This window comes from Borostomias antarcticus, assembly GCF_949987555.1.
Source record: "Borostomias antarcticus genome assembly, chromosome: 7".
Taxonomy (NCBI): Eukaryota; Metazoa; Chordata; class Actinopteri; order Stomiiformes; family Stomiidae; genus Borostomias; species Borostomias antarcticus.
In genome coordinates, this window is record NC_140240.1 from 2,808,726 (window position 1) to 2,811,225 (window position 2,500).

Consider the following 2,500-nt stretch of genomic DNA (forward strand, 5'->3'; position numbering starts at 1 on the left):
ATGCTGGTTGTCAAAGTCTGGTGGCCTGGAAAATTGACTTCAGCTCCATCTGTGCGACTGTTGCCAAGCAGGTAACAGCAGTGTCCCGCGTGCTCTCCCTGGTTCCAAACAGAAATTCAATATTCAAAGAATGTCTCTCATTATCGCAGAACTCTTCTTGTCACCGGTCACTTGCCATGAGCTTTGGGCTTAAGAGTGATCTGAGTTTTGGGGACGCTTGCGTGGCGATGAGCTCAATAATGACAGCACTACGCAAGAGAGGGGAGGAAAGAGAGGGAGAGGAGAGAGAGAGAGAGACGGAGAGATGCAGAGGGAGAGATGTAGAGTTGCTCTGATTTGGAGGAAGTGACAACCAGGGGTAGGGTTCAGACAGCTGGCGCGACAGAGATGCCCTCTTCAATCCCTCCAGTAGGCTGTGAGATGCACTGACATGAGATATACACACACACACACACACACACACACACACACACACACACACACACACTTGTGTATAGTATGCACTGACATGAGATATACACCCCCCCCCCCCACACACACACACACACACACTTGTATAGTATTTCCCTGACCCCTACTATGATTGACGTTCCGATCGTGTGTGTGTGTGTGTGTGTGTGTGTGTGTGTGTGTGTTGTCCACAGGAGGTCCAGCGATGTACGGCGGACATGAAGATCACGTCGGAGCACTCCAACCACCCAGACAACAAGCACAAGAACCGCTACATCAACATAATGGCGTGTGAGTACTCTGGCGGCGGCGGCGGCGGCGTGACACACGTAGCGCTAACCGGATCGCACGCCATGCGCCGTCAACCCCCAGATCACCCGGGGTTACGGACTCACATAGCACCCCTGTCATCACACATCGTAGGGTAGTCCTCGGGGGTGGCATTCACCCACACACAGAACAAACAAACACACACACACACACACACACAATGACATGTCTCCCTGTCTTCCCCTCCAGATGACCACAGTCGAGTGAAGCTACGGCCCCTAGCGGGGAAAGACTCCAAACACAGTGACTACATCAACGCCAATTACGTGGATGTAAGTGTTGACGTTCTGTTACAGGCCATCTGTCGTGTGCACGTGCGTGTGTGTGTGTGTGTGTGTGTGTGTGTGTCGTTTATTAGCTGAAGGTTGCTCCTCCCCTCTCTCCAGGGCTATAACAAGCCCAAGGCCTACATCGCGGCCCAGGGGCCTCTCAAGTCCACGTTCGAGGACTTCTGGAGGATGGTCTGGGAGCAGAACACGAGCATCATCGTCATGATCACCAACCTGGTGGAGAAGGGGAGGGTGAGTCGTCCTCGACACATCGGCCCCTCGGTACATCGGCCCCTCCCATAAGGACGGGGGCCCACGCTCACCCGAGACCTCTGCCTTTTAATCATTCATCAAGCTGGTTCAGAAACTTCACACACACACACACACACACACACATTTTTGGATACGCTAAATGCGCACACACACACACACACACACAAACACACCTCCCTGCGCTTCACACATCGCAGCACACATCACATGTCCGCTTCCACGGCAGATGTTAGATCCTGATTAAGATCCAGTAGAGCCGGTTCCTCCTGCTGGTTCCTCCTGCCGGTTCCTCCGGCCGGTTCCTCCGGCGCTTCCCCGGGCCTCGAGGCTGAGTCGTGTGTCTGTCTCGTGTCCCCTGCAGAGGAAGTGTGACCAGTACTGGCCCACGGAGAACAGCGAGGAGTACGGCAACATCGTGGTGACGCTCAAGAGCACCAAAGTGCACGCCTGCTACACGCAGAGACGCTTCACCGTCCGCAACACCAAAGTAAAAAAGGTGAGCGTCCATGTCGGCCAACGGCACAGCTGATTCCAAGGGGCCCTGCACTGACAGGGGCCCCGTAAAACCACTGGGGGCCACAATATTATAGTCTTTCACAGGGTCCCGAATTTCTAGCAGCGCCTCAGACTCACACTCATCCCCTCTTTCTTGTTTGTGCTCCGTCCCGCCCATTTCCTGTCCCCTCTTCCTCCTCCCCCCCCTCATCCGACTGTCCCCCGCCACCCCCCCCTCCCCCCCCCTCTTCACAGGGCCAGAAGGGGAACCCCAAGGGCCGGCAGAGCGAGAGGACGGTGGTCCAGTACCACTACACCCAGTGGCCCGACATGGGGGTCCCGGAGTACACCCTCCCCGTCCTGACCTTCGTGCGCCGCTCCTCCGACGCCCAGACCCCCGACATGGGGCCCATGCTCGTCCACTGCAGGTAGGCTACCCGACCCCCAGACCCCCGACATGGGGCCCATGCTCGTCCACTGCAGGTAGGCTACCCGACCCCCCCCCCCCCCCGCCTTCCCGCGTCGGGACGGAACCCCGCGCGTCCAACGAACAGCGGAACCAGAACCCGCGGTTCTCCGCGAGGCCGTACTCTGCTCCGGCCCGGGGCCGCGGTTCCCTGCCCGGCGGTGGTTCCTCCTGCCGGTTCTGCCGCGGTGCATGCTGGGTAATTGCCCGGTGAAAG

General features: G+C 57.8%; 1 protein-coding gene across 1 annotated transcript in view; it reads left to right on the forward strand.

The window, feature by feature from the left end:
* Positions 1-2,500, forward strand: part of ptprga (protein tyrosine phosphatase receptor type Ga) — a gene marked incomplete at its 5' end in the record, with an annotated part of 212,436 nt that overhangs the window by 197,990 nt on the left and 11,946 nt on the right. Inside the window, 5 exons of the mRNA XM_084440960.1 lie at positions 645-741; positions 970-1,052; positions 1,167-1,301; positions 1,684-1,818; positions 2,073-2,245. Of these exons, the coding sequence (XP_084297086.1) occupies positions 645-741; positions 970-1,052; positions 1,167-1,301; positions 1,684-1,818; positions 2,073-2,245 (623 nt within the window). The remainder of the gene's footprint in view (positions 1-644; positions 742-969; positions 1,053-1,166; positions 1,302-1,683; positions 1,819-2,072; positions 2,246-2,500) is intronic.